Here is a 23,790-nt window from a genome sequence, read left to right as displayed (position 1 = left end):
CCAAACTTGGTTTTGCACAAACCTGTTTTTCCTTCAAAAGTCACACTTAGGGTTTTTCTTTCTTATTTTGTTTTCCCTTTAAAAATAAAACAAAAATAAGTGGCGACTCCAAGTCATTTTCTAAAGAAATAAATCATTTTCAAATAAAAATCGAGCTTGCCATTGAGTGGAAGTGCATGAGCCGAAATGCGGGGTCCATAGAAAGACGTTCTTCTCTTTAAAGAAATAGAAAGATGTTCTTCGCTTCAGAGAAATAAAAAGACTCTTCTCTCTTCTTTCTCACAAAAAGGTATGTGATAAACTTATATCATGATTTTCTACTTTATTCTTTGTCTCTCTATTTTCACTTATTTTATTCGAATGCATAAATATGTACAATCCCTATAACTAGAAGTTATGAGATAAATTATAAATTATAAGGTAAATTCATAACCAGAAGTTATGAAAAATATGTACAATCCCTATAACCAGAAGTTATGGGATAAATTATAAATTATAGGGTAAATTCATAACCAAAAGTTATGAAAAATATGTGCAATCCATATAACCAAAAGTTATAGGAAAAATTATAAAATTACAAATGCATGACTAGAAGTTATGTATATGATCCTTAATTATTTATTTTTAATTATACGGTATAATTGGAAGTTATACCGAATAATATTATATAGCTAGAGACCATAAAATAAATAAATAAATAAATGTTCATAGCTTGAAGTTATATACAAATCTACATAATGAAAGTTCATAACTAGAAGCTATGCACAAATTTACATAAAATAATTCATAGCCTAAAGCTATGTATTAATTTGCACATTTTTGTTATGATAAAATAATCATAGCCCAAAGCTATGAAAAGGAACATATATACATATATATATATATATATATATATATATATATATATATATATATATATATATATATATTAAAATTACTTATCTTGGGTTATGGATGTTGAAATTCATCTAGATTCGATGACTCTTAGAAATACCATTAAAGAAGGAAATGACACATCCCTACAAGATCGCGCCAGAGCTTTGATATTCTTTCGCCATCACATTGATGAAGGATTAAAAGGTGAATAGCTTACGGTTAAAGATCCTTCATCCTTTGGAATAATCTAAGGGAAAGATATGACCACCAAAAAATCGTAATCCTTCCAAAGGCATACTATGATTGGATGCACTTGAGATTACAAGATTTCAAGTCTGTTAGTGACTACAACCCGACCTTATTCAAAATTAGCTCACAATTAAAATTATGTGGAGAAAAAGTCACTGAAGAAGATATGTTTGAAAAAACATTTACGACTTTTTATGCCTCGAATGTGCTCCTGCGACAACAATATCAAGAGCATCGTTTCACTAAATATTCATAATTAATCTCATATCTTCTTGTGGTTGAAAAAAATAATGAGCTTTTATTGAAAAACCATCAATCTCGTCCTATTGGGTCTATGTCATTGCCTGAAGCCAATGCTACATCTGTTCAAACCCTTGGACATGAACAAGGACAAGGCCGAGGTAGAGGACGTGGTCGTGGTCGAGGTCATGGTAAACACAATTCTTCTCATCATAGTGGTTCTCAAAGTAAATAGAACAACTCAAACCACCAGAAGTGGAATAATTCAAAGGCACAACCTAGAAAAGGGATAGAACCACAAAGTAAACATGCTGATGAGAATAAGTGTCATAGATGTGGCATGAAAGGACATTGGTCATGTACTTGTCGTACTTCAAAACATTTTGTTGATCTTTATCAAGCCTCAATAAAAGCAAAAGGAAAGGAAGTTGAAATGAACTTCATTGATAGTAATGGCCAAATGGATCTAACCCATTTAGATGTTTTAGATTTCTTTGAGAATCCTAATGGGAAAATTGACCATCTAATTGGTGATGGAAATGTTTGTTATGATTAAACGTTATGTTTTTATTTAGTTCTTTGCAAATAGGTTTATTTTGTTATCATCTTTGAACACATTGTTTATTATTCATCTTTTATAGTTTATTTCAGATTTTTATTATTTATCATTTAAATTCTTTTCTTTATTTATACTTGAAAATACATGAATCTCTCTCATACGTTGATCCATCACTACAATTAGTTTGATTATTGAAATACTTCGTAGTTATTTCATGTATAAATTTCTCCACACTTACAAAATCAAATGTGTGAGATATTTAAGAAATATATAACTTTAAATTATCTTTTCATTTTTTTTTATTATGTTATATATGCTCTCATTGCTTTTACACAACTTATTAAGTTAAGTCATCATCGATGACTAATATTTTTCCATTGATTTAAAATCTTTTTCTATGATAATATTTCTTCAACTCTATAAAGACGAGGTCTTTATAACAATGTTTTATGACTTTTTATTTTGATGAAACTATTGTCTCATTAATTGCACAACATTGATGACAGATAATGTTAATACTATATCAGGTGATAAAAACCTGATTAAACACTCCAGAAGAGCTTATACTATGTCACTAGTAGTATTTGATTCCATGTGAATGACACTTTATACGATACTAGATCCAAAAGAATCTTGTAAGACCAACTTGGTCCCCAGGGGTAAAAGGTCATATAGATGTACATTACAAAACTAGAAGTTTTTATTTAGTGACTAGTCTACCTATACACTTAAAAGGTAGAATGATATGTTGTGCAGATTATCATTTTAATGAGATAATTTTCTCGTTGTTAGGAAGAGAAGAGCCAATTCTAGAAGAATGGTGTGAAATTATTTGGAATGCATTGACTTTGACTCATCTTGATTCTCATACAAATCAATGTGAACTAGAAGTTCAAAGAATCATTCATTTGAAAAATCTTGCAAATCAATTACCAGATGCTTTTATTGATACAAAGAAAGTGACAAAGTCATATATCTTGGCTGCAAATACTCCAACACGGATTAATGTCCCTGTAGAACAGTTAACAAATGAATCTAAGATACGCCTGAAGTGTGGTAGACCTATCGACTCAAAGGATGTAACTCCCCGGAAGAGGAGAACCGAAGAAAAACTTGACACTCTAAAAGAGGCCATCAAAATGACTGATCAGTTTTAAATTCATAAATCTATAGCCCCAGAAGAGGCACAAATAATGCTTAAAGCCCTTGAAGAGGCACATATTGAGCAAGAAGCCCATGAAGAGGCACATATTGAACAAGAAACCCCTAAAAAGGCACAAGTACCTGAAAATTGTGAGATCTCAATAAGTTATGTATACACGGGAGAAAAATGGGATCGAAATAATATTATTATTAACAATATTTTCGCTTTCCAAGTGGACTCTGATATCATAAGAAATGATGAAGATCCTGAACCACGAAATGTGGAAGAATGCCAACATAGAAATGATTAGCCAAAATGTAAAGAAGTTATACAGGCAAAGTTAAACTCATTAACAAAATGAGAAGTTTTTGGACTTATAGTCCAAACACTTGAAGATGTAAAGCCTGTTGTGTACAAATGGGTATTTGTACGAAAATACAATGAGAATAATGAAATCATAAGATATAAAGTGTGATTAGTAGCACAAGGTTTTTCGTAGAGACCTAGTATTGACTACAAGGAAACATACTCTCTTATCATGGACACAATCACATTTCGTTTCTTAATTAGTTTGACAGTCCCATAAGGACTAGATATGTGTCTCATGGATGTTATTTTTATACGGATCCATGGATAATGATCTATACATGAAAGTCCCTAAAGGATTTAAATTGCCTGAAGCAAATTGTACAAAGCCTCGTAGCATGTACTCAATCAAGTTATAATGATCCTTGTATGGATTAAAGCAATCTGAACGCATGTGGTATAATCACCTTAGCGAATATTTGCTAAAAGAAGGGTATATGAATAACCTTATATGCCCATGCATCTTCATTAAGAAAACAGAAACCGGATTTGCAATTATTGCAGTGTATGTTGATGACTTAAATTTTGTTGGAACTCGTGAAGAGCTCACAAGAACAAATTATTTGAAAAAAGAAATTTGAGATGAAAGATTTTGGAAAAACAAAATTTTGTTTCGACCTACAGATTGAGCCTTTTCCAAATGGAGTTTTAGTACATCAATCAACATACATTAAGAAATTTTTGAAGCATTTTTATATGGATAAAGCGCATCATTTAAGTTCTCCAATGGTTGTCCGATCACTTGATGTGAAAAATGACTCATTTAGTCCTTGCGAAAAAGATGAAGAATTACTTGGTCCTAAAGTATCATATCTTAGTGTTATTGGTGCACTTATGTATCTTGCCAATTGTACACGTTTAGACATTGTTTTTTTTGTCAATTTATTAGCAAGATACAATTCTGCTCCAACTCAAAGGCGTTGGAATGGTATCAAACATATATTGCGTTATCTTCGTGGAACTACTGATATGGGTCTATTTTACTCAAGGGAATCAAAACAACAATTGCTTGGATCTGCAAATGTAGGATATCTTTCAGATCCACATAAAGGTAGGTCACAAATAGGGTGTGTGTTTAATTGCAATGGTACTGCTATTTCATGGAGATCTGTCAAACAAATAATGGTGGCCACATCATCAAATCATTCAGAAATACTGGCAATTCATGAAGCAAGTTGTGAATGTATATGGCTAAGATCTATGATCCAGAATATTCGGGAATCATGTGGACTCTCCTCTATCAAAGGTGACCTGACAATATTATTTGAAGATAATGTTGCATGCATTACACAAATACCAAGGGGTTATATTAAAGGGCATATAACTAAACACATTTCACCAAAATTCTTTTATACACATGAACTCCAGAAAAGTGATGAAATTGATGTGCAACAAATATGCTCAAATGATAATCTAGCAGATTTATTCACAAAATCATTGTTAACCTCAACATTCAAGAAGTTAATACACAAGATTGGAATGCATCAACTCAAGGATATTGACATGAGGGGAAGTAGGCTTGTAAAAGGGTGTTAGTGTACTGTACTCTTTTTCCATTCGTCCAAGTTTTGTCTTACTGGGTTTTAATGGCAAGGTTTTTAATGAGACAATCCTAATATACTAAGAGCAACTTAAAGAATTATAAGAATATTGTACTCTTTTTCCTTCACTAGGGTTTTTCCTATAGGGTTTTTCTTAGTAAGGTTTTAATGAGGCATATTCTTATGATCATCCAAGGGTGAGTGTTATAAAATATGAGATTCTGTACCACTATGGTAACTTGTGGATGATCATCCACAAATATCTTTTGTAACTCCCTATAAAAGGGAGAGACCCTTAATAAAATTCAATAAAGTTTTCCCATGCATTCTATTATATCTTTCTTGTTTTCTTCTTTTCTCACTCTGTTTTACAATAGTTTGTGCATATTTTTTGTTTTCTATTTCTAAAAAAAATATATAATAATACTTTGACAACTCTTAGACAATTACTTTTAATATTATGAAAAATTAAATATTTTAACTTTTTCCATTTAGTAAAAAAAATATAATAAATTAACAAAAAGTTAAGAACCAAACAATCTGAAACCTAAAAGCAAGTTGTTTTCAATAAAAATTTTTAAAAACAAACATCATCTAAAAGCTTGTTTGTACACATTTTTTATTTTCTATTTCTAAAAACAAAAAATAATAATACTTTGACAACTCGTAGATACTTATTTTAAAAGAATTGATTCTTAAAAACTGTTTAAACAAGTTATTGTATAACTTAAATTTTAAAATTTCAAAAGTGAGTTTTAAAAACAAAAGATGAGTATCAGACTTTCTATATTTAACATTAAAGTTACTATTAGTTTTGAAAAACAAAATGTATTTAAATGAGCATATTAACAAAAATGTATTTAAAATTTGTTGTGTTGTAGTAGTTAAAGAGAAAATATAGTCCTTCAAATTTGATATCTCAAAAAATTTTGAAATAATCTCTCCCAAATTATTTGTTTTACACAAGGATGAAAAAAAATCAAATTATTTCTTCAAGCCACAAATACTAATAGACCGATTTTTGCTGATTTTCTTTTAGCATTTTTCTTCAATATTTCAATATTTATTGGTTTTCTTCCAACTCCTCTTACTTGTTTAAAGCCTTAAAATTTTAATTGGTTTGTAGAGTGGAAATCTAAGTGAATCATTGGTAGCCAATACGGGCAAGTTTGCCCACAAGCATATGTATGCATGTGTGTATACTATTATTAGAGACATGGGAGACATCGGTCTCATTATTTTTTATCAATACTTTTGTTTTAAAAATTTTAGTTATATCAATACTTTTAATAGAAGCTATTTTGATCAATTTCTAAGGATTCATCTCAAGGAAAATATAGATACTGAAATGCAAACTACCAACTATCATGTATATGATTAATCTTCTAGTAGTTGCTACATTACATATCGATGGTTTAGATACCATCACAATGATGTTGAGTTTGATTCATCCTTGAATTCATATATATATTTTTTTATTATGGATCACCATATCAATCTTCTCAACCTAAATATTAGAGTTATAGGCAATTATTTTGGCTATTTTCTTACTATGGAACTACCATCCCGATTTATATACTCCTAGTTAGAGTAATGAAGATGAGTTTGAGCCCTATATTGTTTGACATGAAATTGACTATTAATTTATAAATCCTTTAGCACGAATACTATTTGTAGGACCTCAGGCGCTACCAACTCTCCTAAAAGCAATTGCTGTTAGGAAAGGTGCATACCCTAACCTTATAGTACATTCACCCAAGCGCCCACGATGAACACAAGGGGATTTGATGGATGCGACCAACCCTCTGATTTGCTAACAATCTCCCCTCCCAGCGACACCTCTGGGGTTCGAACCCGTGACCTCGACTCTGATACCAATTGAGAAAATAAAGGCTAAACTTAAATGAGAAAAACACCCAAGAGAGGGTGAATTGGGTTTTTCAAATTCTTTTTCAACACAACAAATTCAAGTACAATAGAAGCAAAAAATAAAGAGATAGAGTTAGAGAAAGCAAACTCAGATTTTATAGTGGTTCGACACTTCCTTGCCTACGTCCACTCTTCTCAATCTCCTAACCGAGTGAGGGTTCTACTAACTTGATTCGTCTTCAACCAAGCTTCCAATCTTTTTTACACTTGAATTTCGTCTCCAATGGGCTCTTACACAATCTCTTCAAGATTCAACTCACTTGAAGGCTTTAACACTCAATTTTTACAAGAATGAATCCCTCAACCTAGCTCAATGTTAGCTTAAATAGAAATCAAAGCTAGGATGAAACACAAAGGTGCACTAAAGGATATGCAAGTGTAGATTTAATGCACCAAGAAAGAAATGAGAGTTTTTAAGGCAAGAACAAGTGGGTAGACAATTGAATGCAAGTGTTCTCTATATCATAAATGAAGTGGAGCTCTTAATTTATAGGTTTCTAAGCTCGGGAGCCAAGGAAAAACAAAAAGTAGCCTCAACCGGTCGAGCTAGGGGTTGACTGGTTCACTAGCCGTTGGAGCATTTAATGCTTTGGTAGGTTACCGTTGCTTCAACTGGACCTCGACCAAAGGTTGACCAGGAAGGAGGATGCCTCAATCAGGAAAGGAAAGCTACTGGAAGAAAGAGAGTGTTTTTAACACTCCTCGATCGGACCTCGACTAGACAAGGGCAATCGGTCGATCGGTTCCCTGGCCGGTTGAGCCGGTTGGCCAGTGTCTCGATCGGTTCAGCCTTTTGGCCTCAAAAACCTATATTTTTTAATTCTTTTCTTTTCTAACACTTAGGCAAGGTCTTTAGGTAAATTAATATGTCAAATTTGAAATGTTTTGCCTAAGGTACATTTGATAAAACTCGGGTTTTAATGAAATTGTAACTTTAAAGAATAAACTAACTTTTCCAAAGATGCATAAAAAGATATGTAAAACCTAAGTGCACCCATTCATTCATCTTACATTTGTTTCCTATGATTAAAAGTCTTCCAAATGTCTTGATCTTGTATCTATTTGGTCATTTGATGAATTTCCAAATGTATACCTGAGATTCTTTACCATGGTTTGTTATCATCAAAACCTGGTTAGGAGAACCCTTGGGCTAACAATCTCTCCCTTTTTTATGATGACAAACCTTAGTTATCTAGGAGAAGAAAAATCTCTCCCTCAAACCAATCATGGATCAATCAGTCAAAATTTATAAAGTTAAAACAAAGATAATCAAGACATGCGAATTTTCAGTAGGAAACGGTGTAAGTCATGAAACATATAACATATCATATATATAAGTAAAAAGTACACAAAAACATATAAGTCTATCATATATATGATCCAAACAAAAGATATGACAATGATATGCATGTAAGTCTCCTAGATCCTAAATATCTCTCCCTCTTTTGGCAACATAAAAAATAAACGAATGGGGTCTCTATGAAATCAAGGTTGAGAAGGTGGAGGTGGAAACAAGGAGCGTAGGTAAGACATCATCTCTTCATGTCGACTCTCCTAGCGACTCTCAATACGCTCAATCCTTTGCTGGAGATGCTCAAACGCAGCCTGCTGCTGATCCATGTGATCCTCCATACGCTCAAATCTCTACTGCAGATACTCAAAATGGGAGATGAATCCAGTCTGATATTGATCCATGTGATCCTCCATGGAATAGAATCGAGTATCATTGACTACTGCAAGCTCCTCTATGCGAGTGCCAAGAGAGCTAATTTGAGTTGATAAATTCATCCAAGGCGCATGATCAGGAGTGTGAGGTGCCTAATGAGGTGATGTCTCTGTGTGAGGAGACTTAGTGAATGATGGCTGAGAAGATGGTCCTGTTGTGTAAGTCGACTCAGGAAATGTGGCCTCAAACTGAACACCCTCTAACTGGAGTGGATGAATGTCAAGCTCGGGCTCTATTTGCTCAAAGCCTCTCTGAGGGTCTACTCCACCCTCCATATCTCATATCTCGGACTCCTCCTCTATTCCGAGATGCACTTGTCCCTATCCCCGAGCTTGTGCTGGTGTTCTCTCTACTCTCTTGAACCAAGAACCATCGGGGGTCTTCTCAAATTTCATTCGCCCCAAGGACTACTCATCACATGTATCGTAAATGCTGGGAGCCTCAAAATCTGTCTCTCTGCTTAAATCGACCTCGACATCCTTGAACATTCTAGTGAGAAAACAGTTGTAGGGGAGTACGCGGCTCGTGCTCTCGCAGCATGAGATCATGTGCATCATCATCAAATACTCCACGTGAATTCGTCTTCCCGTCATAATAGAGTCTATGAGAAAAGCCTCAAGGTAGGAGACCTCATCTCGGTGTCCGCCTCGTGGTAGCATGATGGAGCAAATCATGTGATGAAGTACTCTACTGATCACGGTCGGGCTATAGGCCGATGGTTTGCCCATCCCCTGGGCGTCTGCAAGTCCGCACATCCTTTAAATGGCCTCTCTAGGCTCGAAACCTGGCATAGTGAGCCAAACCTTGGACTCAACACCCTGAGTCTAGTTAGAGGAATATCTAAAATGCGACAAATGCTCTCTGGGTCCAGCTAAATCTCAACTCCTGTAACGGTGGAAATAATCGGGCCACTAAGTCCATATGTCACCCTTGAATAGAACGCTATCACCAATGTTGCAAAAATAGGCTCCGAAATAGCCACTAAAGGCAGTCATCCTATTTGACTGAAAAGTCCCTCAAACCTGAAATGTTGGAGTTGGGAGAAATTCATACTTCTCCTTGGAACTACTTTCCTCTGAGCAAAATTTTGCTTGTACCTCTGATAATCCTCCATGGTGCTGAATAGAGTAGTGTCAAACCTCGCCTTTTGGCAAGCCTCCGTCTGAGCAGGCTGAGACGACTCAGTTGGGTGCTTGCCTTGTGCCCTAGATGCAGTTGACTCTCTCCTAGAAGCCATGAAAAAAGCAAAAACAAAAGAGACGAGGCTGGTAGAGAGAGAAGCACAAACACCTGAAACCCTAGGTGCGCGGGAAAGAAGAAAACCCTGACTGTGACGCACAGACGGAGGAGAGGTCAGCCTAGATCCAAACCCTAGCCTCTAAAAATCAATTTGAAGCCCTCAATTTGCTGCAATGGCCTCAAAAACCACTCCTTGGCAGTTGAATCAATAGAAATCTTGAAGAACCATAGGGAACGGGTGAGAAAATGAAGCGTGAGAGGGTATTTAAATCGCCAGCCTTGATGAACCGGTTGACCGGTCTTGGTCCGATCAACCGCCTAGTCAACGCGGTCAACTTTTCAACTTTTGTGCATTTTCTCGTATCATGATCCTCCTCATGCCCTTTTCAGTTGAAATCCCCAATTTTTTATGCCCAATGCCAAGGGAATTTTGATTTTTGGTCAAAAAATTAACCATTTATCTAAGTATGTTTCTATATGATGCATATGATATGAAATTCATACAATCAGAAGGTATATTCATCAAGAATTTATTAAGCAATCATTAAATCATAAAGAAATTACCTCTAGTTGTCTTCTAATATAAACAAACAGTTCTTCACTTAGAGGTTTTGTAAAAATATTGATAAGTTGATCTTTTGTGCTTACAAATTCAAGTTTTATGTCACCCTTTTGTGCATGGTCTCTAAGAAAATGATGTCTAATCTCTATATGATTAGTCCTAGAGTGTTGAATGTGATTTTTTGAAATATTTATGGCACTAGTATTATCACATTTAATAGGAACATCCTCAAAAGATAAATCAAAATCACTAAGTGTTTGTTTCATCCAAAGAATTTGTGCACAACATAAACCAGTTGCTATGTATTTGGCTTCCGTCGTTGACAAAGCTATCGAATTTTGCTTCTTCCTATGCCATGAAACAAGTAAGTGTCCTAGGAAATGACAAGTGCCACTAGTGCTTTTTCTTTCAACCCAACAACCGGCAAAATCGGCATCCGAGAATCCAATTAATTCAAAGTTATCACTCTTAGGATACCATAAGCCTATGTCCATTGTCCATTTCAAATATCTAAGAATTCATTTTACGACACTTAAGTGAGATTCTTTAGGACAAGATTGAAATCTAGCACACAAGCATACACTGTACATGATGTCAGGTCTACTAGCAGTCAAGTATAGCAAGGAACCTATCATGCCTCTATACATAGTTGAGTCAATGGATGTACCTTTCTCATCCTTATCAAGCTTGATGGATAAGCTCATTGGAGTCTTCATTGTTTTGGCTTCTTCCATGTTGAACCTTTTGAGAAGATCTCTTATATACTTTGCTTGATTGATGAAGGTTCCTTTCTTTGGTTGCTTGATTTGAAGTCCAAGGAAGAAGTTGAGTTCTCCCATCATGCTCATTTCAAATTCACTATGCATGCACTTAGAAAATTCTTCACAAAGAGAGACATTAGTAGCTCCAAAAATAATATCATCAACATATATTTGAACTAGGAGCATATCCTTTTCTTTGGTCTTTATGAAAAGAGTTGTGTCAATTTTTGCCATTTTAAAACCCTTTTTCAAAAGAAATTTACTCAATCTTTCATACCATGCTCTAGGTGCTTGTTTCAAACCATAAAGTGCCTTTTTAAGTTTAAAAACATGGTTAGGAAAGTTAAAACTTTGAAAATTGGGTGGTTGTTCAACATATACTTCTTCATTTATAAAGCCATTTAAAAAAACACTTTTCACATCCATTTGATATAAAACAAAGTCTTTAAAACATGCAAAGGCAAGTAGCATCCTAATGGCTTCCAACCTAGCTACGGAGGCAAAGGTTTCTTCATAATCTATCCCTTCTTCTTGATTAAAACATTTGGCTACCAATCTTGCTTTATTTCTAACAATTATGTCATTTTCATTCATTTTATTTCTAAAGACCCATCTAGTTCCAATAACACTTTGATTTGAAGGTCTTGGCATTAATTCCCATACTTCACTTCTTTCAAATTGATTTAACTCTTCTTGCATAGCAATCATCCAATTTTCATCAACTAAAACATCATTTATATTTTTGGGCTCAATTTGAGAGATAAAAGTAAGAATATTGCAAATATTTCTAAGAGAAGATCAAGTTCTTACCCCACTAGATGGATTACCTATAATTTGATCTTGTGGGTAGCTGATGACAAACTTCCAATCTTTAGGAAGGTCTTGACTTGATTCACTTTGCACTTGTTGAGGAAGGGGTAGTGCCACTGGTGATTCTTCTTTTTTGGGATCCTCTCCAATTTCTTCTTGTTGCCTTCTATCTTCAATTTGCAATTTTCCTATGGAGGTCTCCAAACCTAAATCATCATCAAAACTCTCTCTTTCTTGGAGAGAATTGTTAGGTTCATAAAAAAATAACATGGATGGACTCTTCTACAACCATGGTTCTTTTGTTGAAAACAATGATTTAAAAATCGGACCGGACTGGTCGGTTCAATCGGTTGAACCATCAACAGAACCCTGATTTGGTCCGGTTCAGCTTTTGAACCGTAAGGGGCTTTGGACCGACGTCGAACTGGACGAACCGTCCGATTCTCTATGAGCTGGTCAACATGTGGGTTGACCAAAACACATGTGGGCTTTGTCTTCTGCATTGGGCCTACAACAACCTACCCACCACCAGCCAGCCAAGCCCACAAGTAGCCCATTGAGTAGCTCGCTTGTTCCTTCAGCGTGTGGGCTATTTATGGAACTCATTATATTTGTGAGTTTCCGATGTGAGATTTGGTTATTTGGTTATAAAGAATAATAAATGCAAGTGTTGCATTGTGAGGATTTGAACCTTGGATCAAAGGTTTACAAAAGAATGATGCCAACCATCATGTTGCATGACTCCTTTGATACATATGTATGGGTAACAATGTTTTATATTAATGTTGTTTGCAAATTTTTATAATATAAAACATTTAAACAAATATAAGTATTTGTATTCATGTTTATTTTTGTAATAATTATTAACAATAAATATGAAAATATAAATTAAATAATATAAATTAATTAATATAAATTTTAAAATTTTAAAATAATAAAATACATAGATATGTAGATAAAATTAAATGTTATAATTTTATTCTCATATGTAAATATTATACATATTTTATTTAATAAAATTTGATATATTAATACATATATATTTATGTTTATCATTTAATAGACATATCAAATAAAAAAAAATGAAATGCTATAATTTTAATATTATATAAATTTCTTAAAATTATTTTAATTTTAGTAAAATATAAATTATATATTTATGACATTATCGGTTTAACCACTGGTTTGACCAGTGAACCGTGAACCGGTAATTTTTCCGGTTCAATGACCGGTTTGGTTTTGAAAACATTGGTTGAAAACTCTAAAAGCTTTACTTGAAGTTGAATAACCAAGGAAAATTCCAACATCCAATTTTGCATCAAATTTTCCAAGATTGTCTTCGGTGTTTAATATAAAACATTTGCACTCAAAGACTTTGAAATAGCTAATGTTGGGTTTCTTGTTTTTCCAAATCTCATAGGGAGTTTTCTTAAGAATGGGCCTCAATAAAATTCTATTTAAGACATAATAAGAATGGTTAACCGCTTCGACCCAAAAATATTTTGGTAAATTGTTTTCATTTAGTATAGTTCTAACCATTTCTTGAAGAGTTCTATTTTTCCTTTCAACTACCCCATTTTGTTGAGGAGTTCTAGGAGCTAAAAAATTGTGGTTAATACCATGCTCATTGCAATATTCTTCAAAATCAATATTTTCAATTTCTCTCTCATGATCACTTCTTATACAAGTAATTGTAAAACCTTTTTCATTTTGAATCTTATTGTAAAACTTTGAAAACTCATAAAAGACTTCATTCTTTTGACTTAAAAACAAGACCCATGTATATCTAGAAAAGTCATCCACAATAACATATGCATAAGACTTTCTCCCAAGACTTGGTGTCCTAGAGGGACCAAATAAATCCATATGCAACAACTCAAGTGGTCTAGATGTGGAAATGAAGTTTTTGGTTTTGAATGATTTTTTGATTTGCTTTCCCACTTGACAAGCTTCACAAACTTTGTCTTTTTGAAAATTAATTTTGGGAAGGCCTCTAACAAGTTCATGTTTGTTGAGTTGGGAAATGAGGTCCATGTTAGCATGTCTCAACCTCCTATGCCACAACCAACTTTGATCATGCATGCTTGAAAAGCATCTATCATGGCCATCATATTTTGAAATATTTATAGCGTAAACATTATCACATCTATGGCCCATGAAGATGGTTTTATCATTTTGAATATCCTTGATGATGCAATGAGATGCTTCAAAAATCACTTTAAAACCTTTGTCACAAAGTTGACTAATGCTTAAAAGGTTATGTTTTAAACCGTCCACTAATAAAACACTTTCAATAAGAGAGGATGTGTCATTACCAATGTTGCCTTGACCAATGATTCTTCATTTTGCATTGTCACCAATGGTAACATATCCTATATTTCTCTTTGTAAGGAAAGAAAACTTGGAATCATCTCCGATCATGTGTCTTGAGCATCCACTATCCAAGAACCACTTATCCTTCTTTGAACCCTACAAAATATAACTCAAGTTGATTTAGGTACCCATATCTTTCTGAGTCCTTGAGGGTTAGTGACTTTGGATTTTTCAATCCAAACCTTTTTAGTTTTTGCATTTGAATTCTTTTGAGAACCATTTCTTAAAGGACATGTACTACTAATGTGGATTTTTTTATAAAATAGTTTTAAAAATACTTTTGATTTTTTGAAGATTTGAATCCTAGTCCTTGTTTATCAAAAACACATTTTTGGCTAGCTAGAATCATTTCAAAAGATTTTTGTCCACAAGAAAATATTGAAAGAGAGGAGGTCAACTGATTACTACTCAAAAAGTGCTATTTCATAGCTGGTAATTAACTCTTTTAAACACTTTTGAGTAGTAGTTATTACCTTTTAACCCAATGGCATGTTAAGGACCCTTGCAATCATTTCTAATAAAATTGTGTTAAGTTTTGGTGTTTTGATAGCTTTTTGATCACCAAAGCAATCCAAGATTGAGAAGAGTTCTTTGGAATCCATAAACAAAACCAGAATGCAAGGAGTATGGGCAGGTTGTCGGAATAACGTAGCAAGGCTTGTGCACTTTAGCCATTCCACCCGGATGACATCCGGAATTCTGCTCCGCCGCCATTTCACCCGGATGTCTCACATCCCGAATTCAGGAGCCGGATGGGAGAGGAGGGCGTTTCAACTTCTCCGGATATACATATCCGGATCCTTTAATAGCGCTCACCCGGATGTCTCGCAGCCATCATTCTTTCTGGCCGAAGTTCTACCTTACCCGAATGTCTCACAGCCGTCATTCCATTCGGCAAACATATCCGGATGGAAAAGGAGGGCGTTTCAACTTCCTCGGTCAGATATATCTGGATCCGATGATAACGCTTACCCGGAAAGTTTTGCAGCCATCTTGTACAGTGCCGCGGGGTTCTCCTGAAGCTTCCCGATATTTGCGACCGACATTTTGAGATATTTTGCTTTAGATATTTGATGTCTAAGTCCCCAAACTCTCCTTGTAACCCACCAATTACAGGATTCCTTAGTTATTAAGTTTGGAAAAAGAGTGAATAACCTGAAGATATTTTGTTTTGTAATTTTCTATATATATCTCTCGGGAGCCTGTTCTCGGGAGGATGACGCATCTTTTGTATAGTTTTCAAAGGAAGAAAAATACAGAGTTTTTCTCTGCTTTTACCTTCTCATTTTGATTGTATTTTCTTACTAGCCAAACAAGCTTTGAGGATGTTTCCTCAGAGAATGAGTGGCTAGACTTTTAGTTCCTTGGAGTTAAGGTTACCGGGAAAGGTTCCAAGTGCAAGAATTAGTAGCTTTGTGGTTTCAGCCATTAATGAAGAGAAAGTGTGATCCTTTAATGATTTCTATGTTTTTAGTTAACTTAAAACACCTTCAATTCACTTGAGCCAACACTTGGTAAGGCAAGTGATCTCCGTCCATGGAGATGTACTAGTTTACCTCTTGCGAGCTTTTGAGAAGTGACTTGAAGGTAGGATTTTCTAGAATTGCCAACACTTGGTAAGCTTTTGGACTCCAAGGAGACATCCATTACTTATCTCTTGCGAGCTTGAGAAGGGAAGTCCAAAGTTAAAGATCACCTTGAATGGCAAATGATAGGTGAGAGGCACGAGTCATTGCAAGTTGTATCAATGAGAGGGAATTAGAGCTGAAATCCATTTAAAGGAAGCATATGTACAGCACCAGTTAGAAAATTGACTATATGTTAATTCTCTAATGCGAGGAAATGAACCAAATGACCGGAGCTCTGTTTTTGCACGAGGAACCTCCCCTGTGAACCTAAACCTCCAAGGAATGTTTTTCTTCATAAGTAATTTCCATTACTTCCTTTGCCGTTAGCTTAAACCTAAACCTTTTTCAATCAAAGTTTGTGTTTTATTTCTTAAGCTAACCTTGAAATGAAAAGGCACCAATTCATCTTTGAATTGGTATCATTTATGAATTGAAAACCCTTCCCAGTGAACGATCCTAGAGCCACTATGTTATAGTAGCTTTGTCTTTGCTACCCTAGTTCATGGTGTAATAGGTTATAAATTTTGTTGATTACTCCCTCAGCCAAGGAGCACCAACTGGACATGAATCAGCTGATACACTGACTGGGCATGAATCATCAACCATTCATTTTTCTTTCTCAAAATCTCATTTTCTTTTTCAAGATGAGTTTTAGAAATTTCAACAATTGAAAATTTTTCTTTTACTTCTTCAAGTTCTTGAATTTTCTTTTTAAGAGAATTTTTTTTAAACTAAGTTTTTCAAAATCCTCATACAATTCTTCAAAGACATCATGCATATCTTCATCACTAAAGTTAGAGTTTACCTCATCAAGTTCATCTATTGCCATGAAGCACATGTTTGTCACTTCTTTCTTCTTTTCTTCTTCAGAGGATTCTTCACTTTCACTCCAAGTGGCCATCATTGCCTTCTTTATTCTCCTCTTGGCTTTACTTTTGTAGAAAGGACAATCATATTTAATGTGTCCCAGTTTCTTGCATTTGAAACACACTAAATCTCTTTTCTCTTCTCATTTCTCCTTGTCACCATGAGATCAAGATTCTTTTTTAGAAAGGTCTCTTCTAGAGGTGAACCTTCTTCCTCTAAACCTTTCACTCCTCATGTATTTGTTGTGCTTTCTTGTGATGAGGGCTAAATCATCCTCTTCTTCACTTAGTTTTTCTTCTTCAACATCTTCTTCTTCCTTAGTTGTAGCTTTGAGAGCTACGCTTTTCTTCTTTTTGTCTTCACCTTCTTGTAGCTTCTTTACCAAATTGATCTCATATGTCATTAATGACCCTATGAACTCCTCCATAGGTAGCTTGGTCAAGTCTTTTGCTTCTTGAATTGCGGTGACCTTTGTATGCCACTTTGATGGGAGTGACTTCAATATCTTCATCACTTTTTCAGATTCCTTGTAGGTCTTTCCCAAAGCTTCAAGACCATTGACAATGTCAGTGAACCTAGTGATCATCTCGACAATAGTCTCATTTTCTTTCATAAAAAACTATGAATGAGTAAATTTATTTTTGACTCTTTCACTTGATTTGTTCATTCATGAGTTATTTCAAGTAATCTCCAAATTTCTTTAACCAATTTGTATTGACATATTCTATTATATTCATTTCTATCCATAGCACATTGCAAAGTAAAAACAACCTTAACATTTAATTGAAAATTTCTTCTATCAAGCTCATTCCATTCTTGCTTGGGTTTTGGAACCATGACTCCATCAACTAGTTTTGTAGGAAAAGTTGGGTCATCTTCAATGACGTCTCATACATCTAAATCGATTGATTGTAAATACCAAGTCATTTTAGTTTTCCAATAGGGATAGTCGGTTCTCGTAAAAAATGGAGCTTTATTTTTTGCAAAACTTTCAGTTTAAGATGAGCTTGATGGAATAACCATTTCCTCTTAAACTATTAAGTCTTAAACAAGAGGCCTAGCTCTGATACCAATTCTAGGACCTCAGGTACTACCAACTCTCCTAAAAGCAATTGTTGTTAGGAAAGGCGCATACCCTAACCTTATAGTGTCTTCACCCAAGTGCTCACAACAAACATAAGGGGAGTTGATGGACGCAACCAACCCTCCGATCTGCCAACACGATTGTATTTTTAATATAATAATTGAATTGGTACAAATACTTTTATATTTGAGTCAATTCTAACATTGCCATAAATTATTTTGAGTACATGCTTCTTTAACTAGTGTCTGGATGAGAGGAAAGTACAAGCCTCTTGTTTTTCTATTCAAAATATTTACTTAGGTTGTGTTTGGTTCTTGGAAAATAGTAAGGAAAGAAAAAAAAATACAAAAGAAAATGATTTTTTTTATGTTTGGTTGTCCTATGAAAATATAAAAGAAAATAAATTTTAATTAAAATTAATTAAAATTTTATATATGTTTAAATTATTTAATCTTTATATCGATAAGTTAAATAAATAAAATGAGTTTGAAGGAATAAATAAAAATAATTTATCGACTTTTAATCTATTTTTTTATTTTTCTTCACTTTTTCTTTCCTTCTACTTTTCCTTTGTATATTCTTTCCCTTGCATTTTCCCTTAGATTTTCCGGGAAATAGCTTTAGTGTTTGGATGAGAGGAAAGTGGAGGAATAAAAAAGTAGGGATCCCTATATATATATTTTTTAAGAAGAAAAGAAGTATGAAATATTTTTCCCAAACAAGTTTTCAACTTCTAAGATAGTTAAAATGGAAAATATTATCATGAGACTATCTTGTGAATTTCCAAAAAATTAGGGCGTGAATAAGGATTTGATATCATAGACGATTAATTATTATGTTTAAAAAATATTTAAATTTCTTAGTTGTGCGATCCAAATGAAAGGAATCTGATTTGGGTTAAGACTCATTGTACTTAAAACATTTTTATTTGTAACATTTTTATTAATAATATTTTCATTAGAAATATTTTTTTTTTTAAATGATAATATTTGGATATAAATTTACAAATTTTAATAGGATTTTATAATTTTAATAAAAATTAGCTTTTGATTATTAAAAATTTTAAATTAGTTTTCAACAATTTATCAAACAAGTATTAATTTTTTGAAAAAAAAAATCAAGTACTTAATTCATTAAGCGCTTTTAACTCAATTCCCAAATAAGTTATGCCTACAGAATAAAAGTAAAAGAAAGGAAATATAATCTAACGTGGAGTTTGGTTTTTTTATGAAATGGTTAAAATATTTAGCTTTTATGATTTAGTTAAAAGTACCCTATTCATAACAACCAACATAACTAAACTCAATCCATTAAAAACAAATTCATTTTAATTATATTGGTTGATATCAACGTATTATTTTTATAGAAATAAAAATAAATAAATATTTTGACTTTTTCTATTCAATAAAAAAAACCATGTAAGTGTCTTTTTTTTTAAATATTTTGACTTTTTATATTCAGTCAAAAAATAAACACAATGTAAGTGTCTTTCTTCTATTATTGATAAAAATAAATAAATAAATAAAAATAGAAAGAAAAGAAATAAGAGAAAGGCAAACCCTGCAAACCTTTTATTATTTTTGAGAAAAAAAATCCATATACAGAGAATGACATAGCAATAAGCATTTTTAATTTTTGTATTGCCTTTATTTATAAATTTAAATTTGCTAGATTTATATAATTTTTAGAGCAAAATATGCATATTCAAGTTTTTCTAATAAACTTTTTTTTATTAGTTTTATTGGATCCGTATTATTGATTTTTTTTTTTTCAATTTTGTTGTTTGTGAATTGGATTTATATTATTTTGCAAAAAGGTATTTGTATTATGATTCGTTTTATTTTTGAGTGGTTTCTGAGGATGATTTAGTGATTACGTCCATTAATTATGATAAATTCAAATTACTAGTTATAAATAAATAAAAATTTAAATTTAAATTTATATTATTAAAATCATGATTTTTAAATTAGTGAGTAATATGATTATACTCAACAAAAAACGTATAAATTATATGCTTGAGAAATATCATTTTTTATATATATATAAAAAAATAAAACATAAATAATAACTAAAATATATATAGTTAGGGAAAGGGATATTGACAATAAAATAATGAAATAACTGAAAACCAAAACATTAAGGAAAAAATCAAGCAAAATACCGTTGCAACCAACTAGCCTTTTGAATCATACCATTTCTTTTCTTGTTTTCTCTTTCTATCTGTTGAATCTTGGGTGTAATATTATAGAAACTTTTAGTGTAATGACAAGCATCAATAATTTTTTTATTCATTTTTTAAAATCTCCAAATTCATTATGATATCAGAGTTTGCCTCTTCAAAGACCTTGTCTATTGAAGAACCCAAACTCTCCATTCAATCTTTTCATTAATTTCCATTCAGTTGTCAACCACAAACTTCCTTCTCTAGAAGGCACAAATTCTACCATTGATTTGAAGTCTTGGTCTGAAACATCATATAAAAAAAATTTTACAATCAGTCGATGAAGTCCTTACATCCTGATTGCTTGCAAACATGAAGGAAGAGACTATTAGTTTGATCTATAGAGGGGATACAACACGTTCAATATGGATGGCAATTCACGACCAACTGATGCCCAACACTACTAAAAAATAGCCTCTAGCTTGACAAAAAGGAACTCTATCACTAGATGAATACATTTGGAAATTCAAGGTAGTTTGTGGCAAACTAGCAACCATTGGAAAACCTTTTTCATAAGTGGATAAAATACTTCAAGTTTCAAAAGGACTTTCAAATTGGTGTTTTATCAAAACCACCTTATCCCTCATTTAATCGGTTTATCATGCCTTTACAAAATTTTGAACAGGTTTATTTTGTAGGAGAAAAACCATCAATTGATCATATTCAGACCTTTGAACAACGAGGAAGAGGAAGAAATATGCATGGGGTAAGAGGAAAGGTCCTAGCTTGAGTCATCCTCTCTTCAATGATGGTAACAATAAAACCTCAAACCCGGGATTTCACTCAAAGTTCAACAATGATTTGAAATGACAAATTAAGTATATTTGGTAAAATAATTTTAAGTAATAAGTAAAAATAATTAACTTATTTTTAAGTTTATATATTCGTTTTACCTTTTTACCCCTATTTGTCCTAATTACATTTATAATTTTCTATGCTACTCCACGACCTTTATTATTATTCAACTTCCTTTATCCTGGTATAATGTATAAGGGTAAATATGTCAATTTGATGATTTAAAATTAAATTTTAAATTAATTTTATCAAATAACCTTAATATTTAAAATAAATATTAAATAATAAATTTTATATAATTTAATTTAAAATCAATTTAAATCATTAACTAATAAGTTTTAAGTCAACCCCATAGTTTTAAGCCAAACCACTAAAGGATTTCAAATCACAGCCAACTCAAAGGGCCTTTTACACTGATTTTCCTTCACTTTGAAAGGTAAATTTTAGGTTATTAATTTGCTTTCTATGCCAAAATAGTATTGGAAGTTGATATAGACATGTAAAGTAAGGAAATGTTTTAAAACAATTTTCAAGAATATATTTTTAAAAATAAGAACAAAAATAATTTTAGAATTTACTGTTATATCGTATTTATGTAATATATGATTTCAACTATTCACAAAATAAAACAAAAATAGTGGTCGAGCTGTTGAGAAATTATAGTTAAGTCTATTTCTTGTTCACTTGAATGGAAAAATTATAATAATATAAACAAGTTATTATAATCTGTTTAGGAGTATATTGTCACAAAACGACAAGCATCCAAACAGACATGGAATGGGAAAATTGGGATAGAGCCATTGCACAAGTCCAGCGCTTTCCACTTTCGCTACATGCTCCGCCACCGCACGGGATAAAAACTTCTTGTCGGCTTCAGTTCTATGGAAATGATTCAAGCAGTCCAAAATCGAAAGAAAAACAACTATAAACATCAAGCAATATCAAGAATTTGGTTGTCAGATTTTCACATTTTCATTATTAACACTACAACCCGATGAAACTTTTACTCGGTTCCCAAAACTCAGTAGGACTCGGCAAGCCTCGAAGACCCTAAGCTAAAACCAAGCCCAGACACGAAGACACTGAAAGCGCACAAGCACTTGACACTACTCAACCTTGACATTGATGACGTCAGTCCTCTCCTCTTCCTTCAGCTTTGGCACCACAATCTTCAGCACACCTTTGTTCATCTCAGCCTTTATCTCACCAGTCTTGTACAGCTTCTCCGGCAAATCAATTCTGCTGCTGTATCTCCTCCGGCTCTCTTCGTCCTCCGTTTCGTTCTTTTCTTCGCCTTGGATGGTCAGAGTGTTCTGCTCCACGCTTACCTTCACGTCCTCTTTACTCAGTCCAGGCATGTCCACTCTCAGATGCAAAGCGTCGTCGGTTTCTTTCACGTCCCATGATCGCCGAATTCCAGTTCCCATACCTCGAGATGTCGAGAGGAATGGATTGTCCATGAAATGGTCCATCAGGTTCAGGACCTGGCTCAGACTCCGAGTCGGTGAAAAAGGATCGAACACATCTGTATCGAACACAGAACCACCAAAGGCAAAGTTAGATCTGGAATTGGCCAACAGGTTCTATGCTGGAAAATTTTGCAACGCATTAGTTTTTTATTTAAGCATCCTGTTTTAGTTTCTTGAGAAACTAGAATTTTCAGCAGAGAGAGCTTGAACTGATGTGCTGAGAGCAAAGGAACGTAATACCGAATTTAGTAAAAGGCTTCAAACAGAAAAACAATTCTGGATCAGTTTCTCTCTCTCAAAAAATTTTCCCAAGAAATGAATTAAGACCAAATTTCTGAGCTGGAGGAAGCAAAGGAAAAGCCAGATATATGTTTTCTCTAAAGGAATTTCGCTTTTCCTTTCCTCTGTTTTCACATCAATAAAACAGAGCAAAGGAAAATCCAGTACAGCGAAAACTGCCAAACCTAAAATCTATCAACTCGTGTTAGCACTCGGTCGAATGCTTTCATCTCCAGATATTTTACTCTATTTTCTCATACACCAAACAGCAGAAGGAATAAAGAAAAACAAAAGCAAAAACAAAAAGAAGCCACATAACCAGTACCTGAGAAGGAGCTAGGAGCAAAATCGCCTCTTCGAGAGAAGGAGCGATCAGAGAGGCGATCAACATCGAGACGACGCTCATCATCATCGTAATCGCGGATGGCGTTGGTGTTGAAGGATCGAGAGACCGAGGGAGCTGTGGCTAGAGCACGGAAATTGGGGCGAAGAGACTTGGAGAGAAGTGACCTGAGAGCAAGGGATGAAGCCATTGAAATGAAGCTTGAAGAGCACGAAACACACAGAAAGATTGATTATGCTTACTGTTAGAGATGTGAGACGCGAAGGTGGGTTTATAGGAAAGGGGAAGAGGAGTGTGGAAGGTTCCAGAGTGTGGTGGGAGAAGGTTCTCGAATGTGGAGCATGTTCTCGGTCCGTCGAGACGATTTTGGTTGGCCCTTCACCGCTTCGGTGGGTTAAATTATCTTTTCCTTTTTCTTTGAAGGATGAGGTTGTTTTAGCCCAAAACTCTTTTTATTTTATTCCTAACGAGTGATCCCTTTTAAAAAATTAAAGGCTGTCGGAGGTCCAACCCACTTGCATTTAGAGCCCTTTACTACTTTGAAGTGACTAGAAGACCCGTGACCCAAATATATGATATAATATAATATAATATCATATTTTATTTTGTCTTCTAAGATATTTTAAAAAATAATAAATATATATAATTTTTTTATTTTGTCTCACAATTACCTTTCCTCTTTTTTTTTTCTTCATTAGATAATTTCCTTATTTATATAGAATTATAGAT

General features: G+C 33.5%; 1 protein-coding gene and 1 pseudogene across 1 annotated transcript; both read right to left on the bottom strand.

The window, feature by feature from the left end:
- Positions 1–1,481: 1,481 nt before the first annotated feature.
- LOC132255295 (uncharacterized) lies at positions 1,482–14,270 on the bottom strand (annotated as a pseudogene).
- A 7,639-nt stretch (positions 14,271–21,909) lies between these two features.
- LOC100253548 (23.6 kDa heat shock protein, mitochondrial) lies at positions 21,910–23,482 on the bottom strand. Its single transcript, XM_002267296.4, has 2 exons — positions 23,044–23,482; positions 21,910–22,495 (listed from the first exon to the last, which is right to left on the bottom strand). The coding sequence occupies exons 1-2, from the start codon at positions 23,249–23,251 to the stop codon at positions 22,077–22,079; spliced, it is 627 nt and encodes a 208-aa protein (XP_002267332.1). The 5' UTR covers positions 23,252–23,482; the 3' UTR covers positions 21,910–22,076.
- Between the last annotated feature and the right edge of the window lie 308 nt (positions 23,483–23,790).

The sequence above is a fragment of the Vitis vinifera genome, chromosome 16, assembly GCF_030704535.1.
Source record: "Vitis vinifera cultivar Pinot Noir 40024 chromosome 16, ASM3070453v1".
Lineage (NCBI taxonomy): Eukaryota > Viridiplantae > Streptophyta > Magnoliopsida > Vitales > Vitaceae > Vitis > Vitis vinifera.
This window is presented reverse-complemented; position numbering and strand designations above follow the sequence as displayed.

Coding starts and splice junctions, on each gene's coding strand:
- LOC100253548 (XM_002267296.4), bottom strand. CDS start 23,251: ATGGCTTCATCCCTTGCTCTCAGGTCACTTCTCTCCAAGTCTCTTCGC. Junction 22,496..23,043: donor TGCTCCTAGCTCCTTCTCAG/GTACTGGTTATG, acceptor TGTTCGATACAG/ATGTGTTCGATCCTTTTTCA.